Source organism: Delphinus delphis, chromosome 12 (assembly GCF_949987515.2).
Source record: "Delphinus delphis chromosome 12, mDelDel1.2, whole genome shotgun sequence".
In the NCBI taxonomy this organism is placed as follows: Eukaryota; Metazoa; Chordata; class Mammalia; order Artiodactyla; family Delphinidae; genus Delphinus; species Delphinus delphis.
Window position 1 is genome coordinate 71008215 of NC_082694.2, and position 18004 is coordinate 71026218.

Genomic DNA, 18004 nt, shown 5'->3' on the forward strand with positions numbered 1-18004 from the left:
AACAAGTACTTCATGTAAGAGGAAGTAAACAGGTCTTCCCTGGTGGCGCAGTGGTTGAGAGTCCGCCTGCCGATGCAGGGGACACGGGTTCGTGCCCCGGTCCGGGAAGATCCCACATGCCGCAGAGTGGCTGGGCCCGTGAGCCATGACCACTGAGCCTGCGCGTCTGGAGCCTGTGCTCTGCAACGGGAGAGGCCACAACAGTGAGAGGCCCGTGTACCGCAAAAAAAAAAAAAAAAAGAGGAAGTAAACATATGAAACATATAAACATATGAAAAGGCACCGAACCTCATCAGTCATCAGGCACAGGCAAATTAAAACGACCATTAGATACCACTACAGGCCTATAAAAGGAGGCTAGAATGAAAAAGACTGACCAAGTTGAGGGCCAACGAGAATTTGGAACAACGGAAATGCTCATCTCCTGCTGATGGGAGTGTAAATCGATAAAGCCACTTTGGAAAACTGTTTGGTAGCACCTACCAAAGCTGAACACATACGTACCCTTTGACAAAGTGATTCAACCCCATAGAAATGTGAACATAAGTAATTTTGATGGACTTTAACTGCAAAATGTTAAAGTTGCATTAAGCTGCTAATAGGCATGACTAGTCGGTAGCAGACTGATCACTTCACACCTTCTCTCTGTCGTCCATCTTCATCAGCATAGTTCCTACATTTTAACGGTTCTCCACAACTTTTTCCAACATCCCTGGTATCTTTACCTGAACTGTTAAAGACAGCTGGGTAAAAAGCAGAATCGTATGGCATAGCACTAGGGATTTCCTTCTTTCTTTCGTCCTATTTCTTGTCATTCCCTTCCCTTTTCCTTCTTCCCTTCCCTTTTTTCTTTCTTAAACTTGTTATCAGGCTATTGGATGCCATTCACTGCAACAGGCTATGCAAATGGAAACACTTGTTTGTGCCAAAATCTCTACTCCCTGGTAACCAGACCAGTAGGGCTGGAGCACCTGGAGATCCGGGGAAGAGCATGCTAGGCAGAGGGAAACTAAGTACAAAGTCCATGAGCTTCAAATGAACTTGGCATTCAAAGAATGGGAGGACGATGGCATTGGAGCTCTTTCACTCTAGTAATTCACCTGGTACCCCAGGATGTCTTCCAAGGAATCTGCACTTTGCTTTGAGTTCAGATTCCTTGGGAGGGTAAATGGCAGTTTTCTAGCTGTATCTGTATCACTGATTATCACTTGCCACAAACTCCTTGTTGCCACATTCCGCTTCTTGTTGGCATCCCTGTTTCGTTGGTTTGGCACTTTCAGGACGGCTCAATCCCACGGCTGGCAAATTGGTGTCAGGTGTCATATGGGAGCTCAGCTGTGGCTGTAGATGGGGGTCGGGGGCCTCAGTTCCTCTCTGTGTGGGCCTCTCCACGAACTGCTGGGACTTCTGCATAGTTAGAATTTCAAAAGTGAGCGTTCCAAGAGAACTAGAAGGAAATCACACTTTTTATTATCTAGCTTTGAAAGTGTCATAACATCACTTACACACAGTCATAAGGCCACCCAGATTCAAGTGAGAGAAGACATAGACCTGTCCCGGACAACACCTCTCAAGGAGAGGAATGGCGGTCCCATTATAAGAATATCATATGGGAACCTTGAAGACACCATGCTAAGTGAAATAAGTCAGTCACAAAAGGACAAATACTGTGTGATTCCACTCATATTAGGTGCTGAGAGTAGTCAAATTCATAGAGACAGAAGTAGAATAGTGGTTGCCAGGAGCTAGGGGGAGGGAAGAGGGGAAATCAATGTTTAATGGGTACAGAATTTCAGTTTGGGAAGATGAAAAGATCTGGAGATGGATGGCAGTAATGGCTGCACAACAATGTGAATGTACTGAACAGTACACTTAAAAATGATTAAAATGGTAAATTTTATAAAAATGGTAAATTTTATAAAGAAAAAAACCATATCAGATGGAAGATATTGTTTCACCCATTCAGTCCTTGGGATGATAATAGGATGAGTGTGTAGATGGCTATATGGCAGCATAATATTCACGTCCTTTGATAGGCTGTAGTTCTTGCTCAGAACTAAAATCCTGTACACTAATATGTAAGACAGAAAGGGCTAATCAGAGTCAGTATCTTCCAAGGTCCTTGTATTGCTCAGGAGAAACTCATCCTACGCCAGTTGCTTCTCCAAGCTTTTTACTCCCCTCCATCATCTGCCTGATTATTATTACTCTTCAGAATTCCCAGGTAGTTGTTCTGCATTTTTTTTTTCAGTTTATAGTTAGCAGTGGAAGACTTCATCTGCAGGGACTTTCACTGCCAAACTGGAAAGAGAGCTTCTCAAGAAACTGAATCTGTAGATAAAAACTATTCAGTGTGTATATTAGTTTTCTGTTGCAGTATAACAACAGCTTCAAACAACAGACATTTAATATCTCACAGTTCTGTAGGTCAGAAGTCCCGGCACAGGGTAGATGGTTCTCTGGATCAGAAATCTCACAAGGCTGCAATCAAGGTATCAGTTAGCTGTGTTCTCATCTGCAGCTCAGGAGTTCCTGCCAGTCTTATGCAGGCTTTTGGCAGAATTCATTTTCTTGAGGTTGTAGGATTGAGGTGTCCATTGTCTTGCTAGCTGTTGGCTGGGAGTTGCTCTCAGCTCTGAGAGTCCACCAAGGTCCTTGCTATGTGGCCCCTTCCATCTTCAAAGCCAGCAATGGAGAACCTCCCTCACGTTGAATCTCTCTCACACTCTGAATATCTCTTGCCAGAAAAAGTCCTGTCCCATTTAAGAACTTACCTTAGGAATCCTAGGTCTGGCCCAGGGAGGATAATCTCCCTATCTTAAAAACAATTGATTTGGGACCTTGATTATATCTGCAAAATCCCTTTATGGCAACATTCAGATTAGTGTTTAATTAATGAACTGGGAGAAGACATATGGACACTAGTAGCCATGAATCTTGGAGGCCATCCCGGAATTCTGCTTTTCATGGTGTGCCCTGGTATTGTGGGCATGTTTGTAATTAAGAGCTTTGCTGTCTAAAGATACATACAAAGATAAGTGTTGCTATACATGTTTGCCTCAAAATACTCTGGGGAAGGAGGTGGGTATAGATGAAATAGGATTGGCCACATGTTGCTGTTGCTGAAGCTGGGAAATGAGTACATAGAGCACTGATTGCATTATTCTCTCTACTATTGCAAAGGCATACATTTGTCACAAATTATTCCAGAGAATAGAAAATGAAACAAAACTTCCAAATTTTTTTTATGAAGAAAGTATAACATTAATATTTAAACCAGGTAAAGTTCTCACAAAACTACTTAATTTATTGTTGTATTAACAAATATTACTTAGTTCCGATATTACTTAAGAACACTGATACAAAAATTCTCAAAATTTTACCTTACAGAATTTGGCAATGTATAACAAAAGTAAACATGCATTTACCTTTGACCCAGTAATTCCACTTTTTAAGAAATTTACCCTGAAGACACACTGACAACAATATGAAAATACATAAATGCTCATAAATATATTTGATTGAAAAAACCATGGCATATCCACACAACGGAGTACTGTACTATGTAGCTGTAAAAAACAAATGAGTATGACTTTTGTGAGCTAATCTGGAGTGCTTTCCAGGATATATTGTTAAGTGAAAAAAGCAAAGTTCAAAGGAACACACACATACGCACACAGAGTTACCTTTTGTGCAATAAATAAGGAGAAATAAGAAAATATATATTTAACTGATTATTTTCTATAAAAAGAAACACAAGAAGGAATAAACTAGAGTCTAATATGATTGGTTGCCCACAGGAGGTAGGTGAGAAGCAGTGAAGAGAATTGGGGTAAAGGGTGAAAGTGATACTTATGCAAGTATACCAATTTGTATCATTCTACTTTTGAAACTATGTTAATGTTTTACATACTCAAAAAACTTAATAAAGTCAAAAGTAATGAAGGGGAAAAAACTAAAATAAAGTACAAACATTAACAAGTGAACTTAATTGTAATTTTTTTTTTTTTGGCCATACTGCACAGCATGCGGGATCTTAGTTCCCCCACTAGGGATCAAACCTGTGCCCCCTGCAGTGGAAGCTGGGAGTCTTAACCACTGGACCACCAGGTAAGTCCCTTAATTGTATTTCAAATGAAAATCATAATGACACCAAAGAGGAGAACAAAGGATTAACCCAAGTAACTTTTGAACATAATACTTAGACTATATGAAAGTATATGACAAACTATATTTGTCAGTTTAAGACAAAAGTAGCAATAAGCAAATATTGAACTGTTTCTCAAAGTGTTTCTGGTTTTTGACATGGTATGGGTTAGCAATTCTGAAACTACTTCCTCTGCATTGTAGGATTGAGAAAATGAGTAAATATATTGAAGATGAGAGCCAGGTTTCCTATTGTTGAAGAAGGGAGTAATAAATATTGAAAGGGGGAGGACTAGAACAAATCCTGCTGTGCTAAAATGGATTGGGGATATCAGTATGAACTATAACTTAGTATATGGATTTATTACCCACATATTATGCATAGATGCATGTATGTATGTATATGTATTTTCTTTTTTTTGGTTCAGTCAACTGAAAGGGCCCAAAGCAAAGACACCCTAGTATCAATAAGCACGTGTAGCACCCAGATCTTGGTTTCTAAATACCATTCTCCACTAAAAGAACCTAGGGAACCAGAGCTCATTATTGTGCCAGAAAGCAAGGAAGTGCTAAAAAAAATGGTGGCAACATATCAAAAAAATATAAGAGCCAACTTGAGCATTAAAATAAATAATAATAATAGCAGAATATTCATGAAGTAAAATAAGAATAAATGAGTCCATCCTGATAAACATTAATAAATGAATGAATGAGAAAGGAAAGCTCTCCCTTATGGTAGACTACCAACTAATAAATATAAGCCAAAAGGTGGAGTTAGAAAATTATCATTTTGCACCCATCATAGTAATATCTCTTCAGCCATGAATCATCACAAAAATCTGTGGGTGAAAGTTCAATGAAGAAAGGATAGTTATATAATCTCAAAGTATCCCCTTACAAATTACTTACTGCAAAGGAAAAAAGTCAGTTTACTGTGAATTACCTAGTGAACACTACCTTACACCTTAACCAACTAACTAAAGTTTATATCATTAATAAGTGGAATATATTGACATTACCAATCTTCTGATATGATGTCCTTAAGAGGACACAATGTCGTTCCTGTGGTATTTCCACTAAACATAACTGAATCTAATCAGTAATGTTAGATTACATACAAATTGAGGGGTATCCTAAAAATAACTTCAGATAAAAAAGGACATAAGATGTTTATGACAACTAAATGATGCTGGACTAGGCTCCAGACCAGGGGTAAAGAACATAGCTACAGAGAATACTATTAGAATAAATGGTGAAATTTGAATAAGGATTGTGAGTTAGATCAGATTCCCAAATGTTCTTGGTTCAAGGTGCCCTTAGTGTCTCGATAATTTTTTCATGGGGTTCCTCAGCCAAAAAAAAAAAATCTAGTTCCAAACAACTTATTAAATATTTATGCCCTAAAAATTTAGTTGCCATTTGCAAAACTAATACAGATAAATTGAAAGAAAAATATTTTTATTTCATTCTTAAATAACCACAATTACTTACTAATGGGATTTATGCAGCTACTGTGCACTGCACAACTTCTCAAACCTTGGAATCAGATTGGCCACGACCACACTTATTTCCTGCTCTACATTGATTTTTGCGCTGTACTTTTTATCACAAACACCAGAAAACCCAGCTTCCCAAATATACGACATATCCAGGGAATATGGCGCCATCTATTGTTAAAATTGTACATAACCTCGAGTGAGTAGTTTTGCATAGTTTTTCTTGCCTTGAGAATTTAGAATTAAGATATCGCAGATATCCCCTATGAATTCACTGTGGTGCTGTGGGGCACCCAGTGCACAGTTTGAGAACCACAGGATTAGATAATAGTGTTGTATCAATGTTACATTCCTCATTTTGATAAATATACTGTTGCTATGTAAGAGAATGTCCTTGTTCTTAGGAAATGAACATTGGAGTATTTATGAATAAAAACAGATGTCTGCAAATTACTCTCAAATGACTTAGAAAAAAATGTGTGTATATTTGTGTATACATAGATAGTGAGCACAACTGATATAGTAAATGAGCAAAATATTAACAATGAATCTGGATAAGTGGTATACAAGGTTTTATTTCCCCCTACTATTCTTGAAATTTTTGAAATTATTTCAAAATAAAGATTTCTAAAAGATGAAATACTATATTTCGAGGTGTATATATGTATGTAGTAAAACAACTTTTAAATGGGTGGAAATTAAAAGCACCAACTCAAATAGTTGTGATGCTTTGTAGAGGGGGAAGAGGGATGTACATTTGGGGAAGAATACACACAATATTGCTGATGTTTTATTTGTTAAGGTTAAGTGGTGGATACACAGATATTCATCACATTATTCTTAATATCTTTAAGTATGTCCAACATATTTCATAATTTATTTTAAATAATACATATGTAGAATCTTTCTTAATACATAAAATAAAAAAACACAAGCAAATGAAAGCACATGGCTGTTGTTTATTGGGGATTACCATGTATTTCATGTACATTATCTCCTGTAACCCTTTCCACCATTCCATGCCCATGTCATGCCAACTTAATGTATGATAGGGCTGACTCCAGAGCTCACATTCCTAACCCCCATACCATATCTTCCAGCTCCAAACACAGCTAATTCATGCTTCTCTTTCTTCTTTTTACCTTAGGCTGGGAGAGAAAGCTAACTAACTTTCTAGCTTTTTCAATTTCAAACTAACTTAACACACCTAGTAAACAATATGGCTGTACATATTCAAACCTTGAAAACATCAGTATGAAAAAACGGTAATAAATTTTAATTTTCAGCACATTTTACTGCTCTTATGCTCAATAGTATTATACCTACCCAGTCTTTAATAGTTGAAGATCTGACATTTTGCAATTACTCTTCTACAGTACCAGTTCTATTACTGGGTCAGAGCTGAACTATCAAAGAAACAGACGTTTATTGATTTATCAAATCATACTGAGAGATTAACATCTGGAAAATCAGTATAAATCCAATTCTTTTAAGCTTTAAACTATCAAAATGCTAACTAGGACTTATATTTCATATTTGTAAAGAATTTTAGAAGCTTCATTGAACTAAGTTATATTGTTGATTATGAAAACAATCCGAAATAAGCTATTTTCTTACAAAGCATTTACTGTTTTAAAATTAAATTAAAATGCTTGAAAATCTAATTTAAAATAACTGTTACAAAATTTGGAACCTCTAGTCACTATCTTCCTGCAATGTATTAATGATGCTTAAAGCTATGTGAGAACAGAAGCAATGTTGCCTTTGCCCTCGTAATTTACCGGGAAATTGGCAGCCATTCTTTTTCAGGGTACTAAATAATCATTTGTCAAGTTCTATTTATCTTCTGTAACTACAGATATTGACTCAAAAAACTACAGTTCCTCTCAGACTGATTTCTATTCTAGCAGATGCTTTTCTTCTCATCGCTTGCAATCAGAATAGAGTGGTTATCTTAGAATTCATTATTATTCTACTGTTATATTATCAGCTAAAGGAAAGGTGAGAACAGAAGATGGGGTTAAATTTACATGAGTAGCAGGGAAAGGAGGTAAACAAAGCACACAGCTACAACCACACACACCTTGATAGAACTAAAAGAGTGTAAGAAACGTCTAGTCTGAGCTTTCCGCCTGCAGATGAGAACTACGTAATATAAGATCAAGGACTAAACTAAAACCTGTCTTGACTCCAAATGGACCACCTTTTTTTTTTAATGATAGGTACAAGATTCAGATCTTGCCTTATGGTCCTCTTCCAGAACCAAAGCCCGACTTCCCCACTTCCCTGGTTCCAGTTCTCAGGAGAAAGTCCTCTCAGGAAGCCCGAAGGGAAACATCATATTGGAAGAGGGGTCAGTGGATCGGCCCATGGGTACTGAAGCATACACAAAAAGTACCCCAAAACGGACCGTGGTCTACTTCGAATATTTAGCGCCACTGGCCCTTGAACTAACCCATAATTCCAGCTACTTCCAGTCCGAGGATCTGCCCTGAATAGCCAATAAATTTCTACCACTCTGCTGCGAACCTAACAAATGTCTATGTCCTGTCGCCCCCTGAACACAAGGGAGTGCCCTCCCGGCACAGTAATCTCAGCAACCTGCCGAAGCCACCTTCCTGCCGAGGGACGCAGCCCGGACTAAATCCCGCGACCCCAGAGAACAGCCTCCGGAGCCTGGCGATGACGTCACGCTGCCCCTTTCTAGCATCGCGAGACTCTCTCCTCCCTCACCCTGTTCCCTAAACCACCAGCTGCCCGCGCCCGCTGCCAGACAGAGGCAGGGATGGCAAGCCGCGGAGCCGGGGTGGTGACGAGAGTAGCAGTTCCGCCATTGGTCGAGGAAGCCTGAGGGACGGGCCAGCGTGGGGAGCAAGGAGAGACCAAGGCGGTGGCCCCGAGAGAGCCAGAGCAATGGAGGCCAACATACCGAAGCGGAAGGAGTCTGGCAAATCCCTGCGTATCAAAGTCATCTCCATGGGCAACGCTGAAGTGGGAAAAGTGAGTACCGCGCTGGGAGGGGCGGGACCACAGCGCGGCGGAGCGACGTGGCGATTGGCTGGGAAGGCGGCCACTCAACAGCTTGGGACCCAGCCTCCTCCCCGCCCCTGAGCAGGCCTGGGTGTCCTGGGGGCTGCGGCTCGGCGGGGAAAACTCTCCTATCCTTTTTGACCTTTGGGTTGCCCACTTCCAACACCTAAGAAGGTTTTCTAGTGTCTTCTAACCCTTGAATGTATCCCAAAGAGAGTAAGGAGGCCTGGGTCCTTATGTCAGATCGTTTTGCCTGGATACCATATTTGCGTTCTAGGTGACCCGTCCAGGACTCAGAGGTGGAGAAAAAAAGTTTAGTTACCCCCAGCAGAGCTGGGGAGCCGAAGGGAACTTACTGGGCCGTGTGTGAGGATGGGGATTTGTAAAATTTACTCCGCAGACGTGGAGACCAGAATCTACATTTCATTTGTAAGAGAGCATAACTGATGTTGAAGGTGTTTCACAGGGTACGTGCAATGGATGTCAAGGAACCTGCATTATTTTGTTTTGTTCGTTTGTTTTGTTTTTATTTCTGGTAGTGTCACCACATCCATTATCTCAAAGAAGTCTTAGTTCCACTGCCTTTTTCTGTGCTGCTTCTACTGGCTGTCAGCTCTAAGCTCTCCCATAGTATGGGGGGAGGGAGGGCGAGAGGTGAATGGAGGTCTTTCCCCACATGAATTCTAAGACTGCCTCTTCCTCACCGAAATTGTCTCTCCTTCAGGGTAAATGGAAGCTGTTGGTTAAGAACCTTCCGAGGTCATCAAATCAGTGACTGAGACAGGATTAGAACCTGGGTGCTCACATTCATTGCAGTGCTCTCTTTCCATCATTATTTGCTGTCAAAATCAACTCCCAGTAGGATCTACATGCCAAAAAGCTGTTAATGGGAGTGTTTATGCCAGTGTCCTGCACATAGTTGATGCTCAGTAAATGTTTATTAGTGTCTTCTCTTTTCATTTAGTATTATGTTGTACTGTTTATGTATCTATGTGTATGTGGGTATTAACATAGCTGAAAGTCTACAATTATTGAATGTCAATTATGTGCCAGGCATTGAAAAGAAAAGAATAAAACCTCTAGAAGGTTATGTACTAAGCTGGCTAAGTGAGTATGCTCACTTTTAAAATTTTACTATGCTTAATGGTGCAATGTTAGAAATAGCTTAAAATGCCCAGTGTGTCACCACATTTATGTAATATGGTTCTAGATTTATTAGCCCATGCAATTAGACAAGGGAAAGAAATAACATACAAAATGCTGGAAAGGAGAAAGCAAAATTATCAGTATTTGTTAATGATATGATTGTTTATCTGGAAACCCAAAGAGAATTAACTGAAACGCTATTAGAAAAGACAAAATTAATATACAAAACTTTACAGCTTTACTATATCAAACTATAATTGTTTGGACTATATAATTGAAAAACTTTTTTTTTTTTGCGGTATGTGGGTCTCGCTGTTGTGGCCTCTCGTTGTGTAGCTGGTATGTGGCAGAGCTGGGATTTGAATCCAGGCATTCTAGCCCTAGAGTCTGTGCTTCTCTGTTTGTTTGTTTTTGCGGTACGCAGGCCTCTCACTGCTGTGGCCTCTCCCGTTGCGGAGCACAGGCTGCGGACGCGCAGGCTCAGCGGCCATGGCTCATGGGCCCAGCCACTCTGTGGCACGTGGGATCTTCCTGGACCAGGGCACGAACCCGTGTCCCCTGCATCGGCAGGCAGACTCCCAACCACTGCGCCACCAGGGAAGCCCTGAAAAACTATTTTAATTTACAATAACAACCAAAATAAAGGGCCTAGGTTTAAACTTATGAAGGGAGCACCTAGGACCTATATGAAAAACATTTCTACAAAGGGACACAAAATTACTTAGATAGATGCAAAGATATACTTTCTTCTTAATTAGGATCACTCAATATTTTAGAGATGCCGGTTCTTTAAAATAATCTACAAATGTGATTCAGTTCCAGTTAAAACAGCAATACTTTTTTTTCCTTCAGAACATAGTAAAAGGTACTAAAGTCCTTATGAAAAATTAAATGTGAGAATCAGCAAGAAAATTATGGAAAAGAAATGAGAGGAGACTAACACTACCAGATATTAAAACATATTTTAAAGTTACAGTCTTTTCCTATTGATACTGGAGAGGAAATATAGGGACATCAGTGGAACAGAATGGAGTCCAGAAATGAACCCAAACATATAAGGAAATTCAGTTTACAACAAATATAGTTAAACTGGGAAAGTAGGGACCATTTAATAAGCACTTTTACAACAACTTTCTACTATTTGGGGGTGGAGTGGATTCCTATTGAATGCCTTTCTCAAAGATAAATTTTTCACAGATAAAAGATTTAAATGTAATTTAAGAATTTTGCCTTAGTTATAAAAGTAATACATACTCATTTTAAAGAATTTGGAAAATATAGGAAGATATACAGATAAATAATTTCAAGTTAAAAATTAAGGCATGCCCTAGTAAATAATCCTTGCATCAAAGGGCAAATCAAAGCAAATGACAAAATAACTAGAAAGCAATGAAAGGAGAGAATGCATGCCAAAATCTTCAGGGCAAATTTAAAGCTGTAGTGAAGGGAAAATGCATTATCTTACTCATTTCTAAAAAAGGGAGATTAAAAACTAAAGGAACATAATAGTTGTACAACTTTGTGAATATGCCTAGAAAGGAACATAATAGTTGTACAACTTTGTGAATATGCCTAGAACCGCCGAATTGTACGCCTTAAAAGTATGAATATTATGGTATATTATGGTGTGGAATTTTAAAAAGTTAAGGAACTTAAGACAGAAGAAAAAGGACACAAAATTCACCAAGAGAAAGAGAGAATTCCCTGGAAAGATTAATGAAAAAGAAAAATGCCTAAAATTTTATTTAAGAAAAATAGAGAAAGCAAAAAATTACAAGATTAATACTGAAAAGGAGACATAATCACATACTGGCAGAAACTGAAAGAAAGACTAGAGACTACTACATTCAGTTCTGTGGGAGCACATTTCAAAATGTAGAGGAAATGGAGGATTTCTTAGCTAAATATAATTACCAAAATTGACTCAAAAAGTAGAAAACACAAATGACCAGTCACTTAAGGAGAAGTTGGAAAAGCAATTAAAAGACTTACTATCCAAAAAGGTATCAGGATCAGATGGCTTCATGAACAAGCTTTATTTAAGCTCTAAATAACGCATAATTTCAGTTAAGTTATTCCAAGGCAAAGAAAAAGATGAACAGCACTCCAATTTATTTATGTAAAGTCATGATAACTTAAATAGCAAAACTTGATATAGTATCAAAAAAGAAAAGTATATACCATTTTCACATATACATACAGATGCATAATTCCTAAATATCCACAAATAGAATTCAGCAACATATCAAAACAATTTCACTATTAGCAAGTAGGGTTTATCCCACAGAGTGCAAACTTGGTTAAACATCAAGAAGTTAATCAACATAATTTGTTATATGAACTGATTACTAGAGAAAGTATTTTCTGTACTGTAAAAAAAAAATGATATAATCAACCTAATAAACACTTTAAGCAAAATCAGAATAAAATGAAGCTACTTAAATATGAAAAACAATATTTTTTATTATTATTATTAAAACTATAGTTATTGTTAACCAACAGCAAACATACCAAATGGTAAGTCCATTTCCTTTAAAATTAGATGCAGAAAAGGATACATACTATTTTCTTTTATTATTCAGCATTGTTTTAGAGGTTCTGGAGATGCAATAAGAAAAAGGAGGTTCCCAAGGGCTTAACTCCCTCAATGGGGGAATTTCTCTGTGGTCTTTGTTTATATCCAATTCAGCTTTCTGCATTGGCATCAATTTACCCCAGAATCCCAGCCCAGTTCTCAGTGTCCTCTAGGATCTGATCCTGATGTTCTTACCATTGACTCTTCATATCAACCAACTCTGAAGACTGCCCTAATTCTAGATTTCCAGTTATAGTAAATATTTTCCTCTTAAGTCAGTTGAATTGGTTTCCCTTACTTGCAGTCAAAAGTACCCACATCGTACAGTATTATATATACTTCTCTGGAGTTTGCTTTTTCTCTCTCTCTCTTTTTTTTTAAATGACATCCAGGATTTATTTATTTATTTATTTTATTTATTTTTTGGCTGTGTTGGGTCTTCATTGCTGCGCACAGGCTGTCTCTAGTTGCAGCGAGCGGGGGCTACTCTTCGTTGCAGTGCGCGGGCTTCTCATTGTGGTGGCTTCTCTTATTGTGGAGTGCAGGCTCTAGGCACATGGGCTTCAGTAGTTGTGGCATGTGGGCTCAGTAGTTGTGGCTCACGGGCTCTAGAGCACAGGCTCAGTAGTTGTGGTGCACAGGCTTAGGTGCTCCGCGGCATGTGAGATCTTCCCAGACCAGGGATCAAACCTGTGTCCCCTGCATTGGCAGGGGGATTCTCAACCACTGCACCACCAAGGAAGCCCTGCTTTTTCTCTCTTAACAGTAGATTGTGGTGATTCCTCCAATTATCTGACATAGCTCCAATCACTCTTTTTCATGGTTGCATAATAGTCCGTGACATGCGCGTATCCCCTCTACTGATGAGAATTCACTTGTTTCCCTTTTTCTCTACTACAAACAATCTTGCTATAATACACTTCTATAGGTATATATATCCTTAAATACCTGGACTAGATTCCCAGGGGTAGAACTGCTGAGTTGAATAGCACATTTTAAAATTTTAGTAGCAATTGCCAATTGCTCTTCAAAAAGGTGTGTTTCTACCAGTGATATGCTGGTACATTTCCGCCTAACTCCCTGCCAACACAGTATTGTCATTCTTTTGATTGCTACTGATCTGGTTAGTGAGAAGTAATTTCATTGTTACTTTAATTTGCATTTCACTGACCACAGATGAAGCTGAGCATCTTTTCAAATGCTTATTGAATATTTGGATTTGCTTTTCTGTGGATTGCTCAATTTATAGTCCCTGCCTATTTTTCTGTTGGATAATGTGTCTTTCTTACCAGTTTTTCTGGTTGGGGGACGTTAGAGTTATTAACTTTTTGCCAGTCATATGAGTTACAGATATTTGCCCCAGTATGTTGTCTTTTAAAACTTTTATATTTTACCATACAATTGATTTTATTATTATTTGTATATACTCAATTATGCCTATCTTTTTAAAATTGAAATATAGTTGACGTATAATATTATGTTAGCTCCAGGTGTACTACATAGTGATTTGACATTTGCATACGTTATGAAATGATCACCACAAGTCTAGTAACCAGCTGTCCCCATACAAAGTTATTACAATATTATTGACTATATTCCTTATGCTGTATAACACATCCTAGTAGCTTACGTTTTGTAAGTGGAGGTTTGTACCTGATAATCCCATTCATCTATTTCACTTCCCCATCCCCCGTACCCTCTGGCAACCACCCATTTGTTCTCTGTATCTGAGTCTGTTTCTGTTTTGTTTCCTTTGTTTCTTAGATTCTACATATAAGTGAGATCATATGCTAGTTGTCTTTCTTTGACTTATTTCACTTAGCATAATTCCCTCTAGAATTCATTCATGTTTTCACAAGTGGTAAGATTTCATTTTTTTAAAATAGCTGAGTAATATTCCATTTTTATATGTCACATCTTCTTTATCCATTCGTCTACGGATGGACACTTAGGTTGCTTCCATATCTTGACTATTGTAAATAATGCTGCAGTGAATATTGGGGTGCATATATTTTTTCGAATTGGTGTTTTTGTTTTCTTCAGGTATATACCCACAAGTGAAATTGCTGGATCATATGGTAGTTCTATTTTATTTTTTTTAGGAACCACCGTACTGTTTTCCATGTGGCTGCACCAATTTACAATCCCACCAGCATTGCACGAGGGTTCCTTTTTTTTTCACATCTTCTCTAACACTTGTCATTTATTGTCTTTTTGATGATAGACATTCTGACAGGTATAAAAGGTGATATCTCATTGTGGTTTTGATTTGCATTTCCCTCATGATTAGTGGTACTGAGCATCTTTTTCATGTGCCTGTTGACCATCTGTATGTCTTCTTTGGAAAAATGTCTATTCAGATCCTTTGCCCATTTTTTAATTGGGCTATTTCATTTTTTTGATGTTGAGTTGTCTGAGTTCTTTCTATATTTTGAATATTAACCCCTTATCAGATATATCGTTTGCAAGAATATTCTCTCAGTCAGTAGGCTACCTTTTCATTTTGTTGATAGTTTCCTTTGCTGTGCAAAAGCTTTTTAGTTTGATGTAGTCCCATTTGTTTATTTTTACTTTTGTCTCTCTTGCCTGAGGAGACAGATCCAAAAAAAATTTTGCTAAGACTGATGTCTAAGAGTGTACTACCTATGTTTTCTTCTAGGAGTTTTATGGTTTCAGGACTTAGATTTAAGTCTTTAATCCATTTGACTTTATTTTTGTATATGGTGTGAGAAAGTAGTCCAGTTGATTCTTTTACATATAGCTGTCCAGTCTTCCCAACACCATTTATTGAAGGGGGTGTCTTTTACCATTATATATTCTGCCCTCTTTGTCATTGATTAATTGACCATGTAAGTGTGGGTTTGTTTCTGGGCTCTCTATTCTGTTCCATTGATCTATGTGTCTGTTTTTGTGTCAATAACCTACTGTTTTGATTACTGTCATTTTGTAGTATAGCTTGAAATCAAGGGGTATGATACCTCCAGCTTTGTTCTTTTTTCAAGATTGCTTTGGCTATGCCTGTCTTTTTTTTTTTTTTTTCTTTATTGGAGTATGGTTGCTTTACAATGTTGTGTTAGCCTCCACTGCACAACAAAATGAATCAGCCATACACATACAGATTATGCCTGTCTTTTATGGTTTCTGGGTTTTCTTTCTTGGTTGAAAAGGTTTCCCTAAGGTTGTACATATATTGCACATTTTCTTCTGAAATTTTTATTGTTTTATTTTTAAATGCTTAAATCATAAATTTATCTGTAATTTATTTTTGTATATAGGGAAGTTCAGGGCCCAACTTAAATTTTTTCCTGATGGATATGCAATTGTGCCAGTAACATTTTACTAAATAGATTTTTTTTTCCCCATTGACTTTAAATATCACCTTTGTCACTTTTTAAATTTTTATATATAATGGGATCTATTTCTGAGCTCTCTGTTCTGTTCTACTGACCTACTTGTCTATTCTTATGCCAGTATAATACTCTCTCAGTTTCAGACTATATTTTAATATTTGTCAATACAAATTCCCACCTCTTTCTACTGCCCTGCCCCTTTCCTGTTTTTCATACTTGGATTAGTTCTTCTCGGATAACTGTTCTTTCATATGAATTTTAGGGTAATTCTATTAGGCAAAAAAAGATTCAAACCTTAAGATTTTTTTTCAAAACTTAAGATTTTAATTGGTTAAGATTTTAATTGGAACTGCATTAAAAAAGTACCTAAAAATCTATTTAAGAAAATAGAGAAAGCAAAAAAGTCTCTCTATATTTATGTTATTTAACTTAGTTTATAAGATCCTAAGGTCCAGGAACCCTGTCTCTTTGGTTATAGGGAGTGGTTATTCATACCATTAATTAAATGTGTATCTCTTTAAATACTTAGGGCTAGTGTTTAAATAGTGTACTGGAATTAAAGGACTTCCAGATCCCTTAATCTCATGAATAATTTAGAAAAAGGCTGTATTTATTTTTCTAGGATATTGTGAGAGAAAACATTTGAGAAGTGCTTTCAACCTATAAAGTGTTTTTTAAAAGTATAGCCTCTTAGCAGTACTCACTCCAAAGAAGTTTTTCCTTCAGTTCACAATGAGCTTATTAAGTACTTTTTAAAGCAACTGTCCTATTTAATATAGATTGAGGTTCATCAGGAAAGTGTTTGAGCAGAATAAGCTTCATGACCAGCACTTCAAGTAAATTATGTTTCATGAGTGCTAAGGATTGCCATTAATGTACAAGTCATTTTAATTCAGTTTTTCATTGGCATTGAGCTAATTGCTCAGATATAAAGTTATAAGATATAAAGAAGTAAAATACTGGTGCTTGCCCTCAAGTAGTTTACTGTCTAGCTGAAGAAGTAAGATAAATATGCACATGTGAAAAGATAACAAGGCAGTGAATAACTGATAACTAATACATTATATATGTATATATACATTTATATACATATATAGTATATGTACTATATACACATATAGTATATAAAAAGTGTTAGAGAAATTCAGATGTAGGCAAGATCTCTTATAACCTGGAAGCTCAGAGTTTGCACTGGACCTTAAAGGATAAGTAAGATTTGGAAAGAAGGGAGAAAGCTCTTTCCAAGTAGAGAGAAAAGTAATGACAAAAGTCAGGCCCGGGAGTTTTGCAGAAATGGAGGGTTTATATTTGAAGGGTTTAGACAGAAAAAACAGATTAGGGCCAGATTATGGAGGATCTTGAATAACGGACAAAGGAATTTGGATGCTGAACTCTTGGCAGTGAGAAGCCACTGAAGATTTTTGAGTTAGGGAAGTGAAATAACATTAGTGGTATGCAGTGCTGATTGAAGTTGGGAGGGAAAGGGGACATAAAGACCAATAAAGAATTTCCTGTAGTTGCAGTTGTACAGAAGTAGATGATGAAGACTTAAACCAGAATGGTACCAGTGGGAATTGGAGTGAGGAGAAAGATGGAAGAAACATTCAAAAGAAGATTTAGAAAGACTCAGAATCAAACGTGACTTTAATAATTTAATACCCTGTAATTGGGAAAATGGTGATATTATGAACAGAACTAGGATGTGAGCAGGATTCGCTGTTTATGTATAAGATTAGTTCATTTTTGGGCATTTTGAGTTTGTGGAACAGTGAGTGGGGCATCTAAGTAGAAATTAGTCTGGTAGATATTTGGAGATGTGGATCTGGTCTGGGGAGGGAGGTCAAGATAGACACATATTTTGGTATTATTATTAAAAATATACGAGCAGAAGAGGTCTTCAGAAGAAAAGAGAAGGACTTCTCTGGTGGCTCAGTGATTAAGAATCCGCCTGCCAATGCAGGGGACATGGATTCAATCCCTGGTCTGGGAAGATCCCACATGCCGCTGAGCAGCTAAGCCCGTGCGCTACAACTGCTGAGCCTGCGCTCTAGAGCTGGGGAGCCACAACTACTGAGCCCATGTGCCACAACTACTGAAGCCCACGTGCCTAGAGCCCGTGCTCCACAACAAGAGAAGCCACCGCAAGGAGAAAACCGCGCACCACAAGAAGAGTAGCCCCTACTCGCTGCAACTAGAGAAAGCCCACGCGCAGCAACGAAGACCCAACGCAGCCAAAAATAAATAAATAAATAATAATAATT

At 37.7% G+C, this 18004-nt stretch overlaps 1 protein-coding gene across 1 annotated transcript in view; it reads left to right on the top strand.

Annotated features, from left to right (window-relative positions):
• The first annotated feature begins 8431 nt into the window (after window positions 1-8431).
• The window catches only part of DNAJC27 (DnaJ heat shock protein family (Hsp40) member C27), a 35660-nt gene continuing 26087 nt past the window's right edge, over window positions 8432-18004 (top strand). Inside the window, exon 1 of the mRNA XM_060027616.1 lies at window positions 8432-8642. Within this exon, the coding sequence (XP_059883599.1) occupies window positions 8556-8642 (87 nt within the window). The 5' untranslated portion in view covers window positions 8432-8555. The remainder of the gene's footprint in view (window positions 8643-18004) is intronic.